General features: G+C 47.5%; 1 protein-coding gene across 3 annotated transcripts in view; it reads left to right on the top strand.

The window, feature by feature from the left end:
* GPR107 (G protein-coupled receptor 107) overlaps positions 1–1,724 on the top strand; it is an 87,456-nt gene that overhangs the window by 72,703 nt on the left and 13,029 nt on the right. For all 3 annotated transcript variants that reach the window (XM_011931206.1, XM_011931205.1, XM_011931207.1), the window contains one exon: positions 1,665–1,714. In XM_011931206.1, the coding sequence (XP_011786596.1) occupies positions 1,665–1,714 (50 nt within the window). The remainder of the gene's footprint in view (positions 1–1,664; positions 1,715–1,724) is intronic.

Here is a 1,724-nt window from a genome sequence, read left to right as displayed (position 1 = left end):
TTTTTTTGGAGACAGAGTCTTGCTCTGTCACCCACGCTGGAGAGTGCAGTGGCGCGATCTTGGCTCAGTGCAACCTCTGCCTCCTGGGTTCAAGCAGTTCCCCTGCCTCAGCCTCCCAAGTAGCTGGGATTACAGGCACCCACCCGGCTAATTTTTGTATTTTTAGTAGAGACGAGATTTTGCCAAGTTGGCCAGGCTGATCTTGAACTCCTGACCTCAGATGATCTGCCCTCCCCAGCCTCCCAAAGTGCTGGGATTACAGGCGTGCGCACGGCCTATTCCTCTTTTCTTTCTTTCCTTCCTTCCTTTTTTTTTTTTTTTTTTCCTGAGACGGGGTTCTACTGTGTTGCCCAGGTTGGTCTCAAACTCCTGGACTCAAGCAGTCCACCTGCCTCAGCCCCCCAAGTAGGCAGCATACCTGGCTAATTTTTAAATTTTTTTTAGAGATAGGGGTCTCACCCTGTGTGTCCAGGCTGGTCTCAAACTCCTGGGCTCAAGGGATCCTCCCATCTTGGCTTCGCAAAGTGTTGGATTACAAACAGATATGAGCCGCCGCACCTGGCTGAGATTTAATTTTTTCAAAATAACAAGACTGCCAGAGAGGTTGCCAGATAAGAAAGCTGCTGTGATTTTGCGTCTTCGGGTGTTGTGTGCGTGCCTGCATGAATCCGCTGCAGCCCCAGAGACAGGTGTTCTATCTTCTTAACTGTGAGACTTTCTGAGTGTCCCTCATTAATGCATTGGGTTTCTCAGAGGAGGTTCTTGTAGATTCTGTTAGTTGATACTCATCTTGAAGATAATTTAGGATTACAGGAATTTCTTTTGGAATCCTAAGCCTGATTGCTCCTCCCTGCCCGTCAACTCATCATGAGCCCAAAGGAGGAAGAGGAGGAAATTTGAACCTTCACCACCCACGGTCCCATTCTTAAACTGAATCAGTAATTGAATGCTATTAAGCAAAATTAATTTGCCTCCTGCAGGAAGGTTTATGATGAATGAAAGGATTGCTAATCTGGGAGGCAGCCAGGCTTCCCTCTACTCATCAATATTTCAGAGCCATAGGCATGTCAGGAAGGTAGCTGTCCTGGCTCAGCTGACCTTGAGCATGCATGAAGGTAGGATCCAGCCAGGAAGGTACTGAAAGGGCTTATTACAAGTCGCTTAATGATAACTTCAGTGAAATTTGCAAAATGCACCTGTGGGTTAATTGAATTTACACCCTCAACTAGTGGGAGGCGCCCCCAGCTGGTTCTCTGGGACCAACCTGAGACTAGTCCCAGTGGAGGTCAGAGCTCTGTGCAGAGCTGGAGTGTTTAATGCTGGTTCTCTGGGGGGAAAAAATTCCTGATTTGTAGCATCTTCCAATTCCTGTGATGTCAGTATACTCCCACCATAGCCAGGTTACAGCTGCTGACCCTTGGGTGGGAATCGCTGGTGCAAGCCAACTCCAGCTCACGCCTGTGGCTGTGCTGCTCCCACATTTTTTTCCTGGTGATTGGAGGAGAGCCTGCCCAGCAGACTTGATTCCAGATAGATGGATGTGCCTCTGAGTGGTCCTCATCTGCATTAGAGGTGGCCTCTTGACTGAGAGGGTGTCTGAATGAGGCTTGCTTTTTAAAATGAGAAGTTAATGAGCTCTTCATTTTGTTCTTCCTTCTCTCTAGCTGCTATTAACTTAGCAAAGCTGAAACTTTTCAGACATTATTACGTCTTGGTAAGTAAAA

This window comes from Colobus angolensis, unplaced genomic scaffold (genome assembly GCF_000951035.1).
Source record: "Colobus angolensis palliatus isolate OR3802 unplaced genomic scaffold, Cang.pa_1.0 Scaffold9, whole genome shotgun sequence".
Taxonomy (NCBI): domain Eukaryota; kingdom Metazoa; phylum Chordata; class Mammalia; order Primates; family Cercopithecidae; genus Colobus; species Colobus angolensis.
This window is presented reverse-complemented; position numbering and strand designations above follow the sequence as displayed.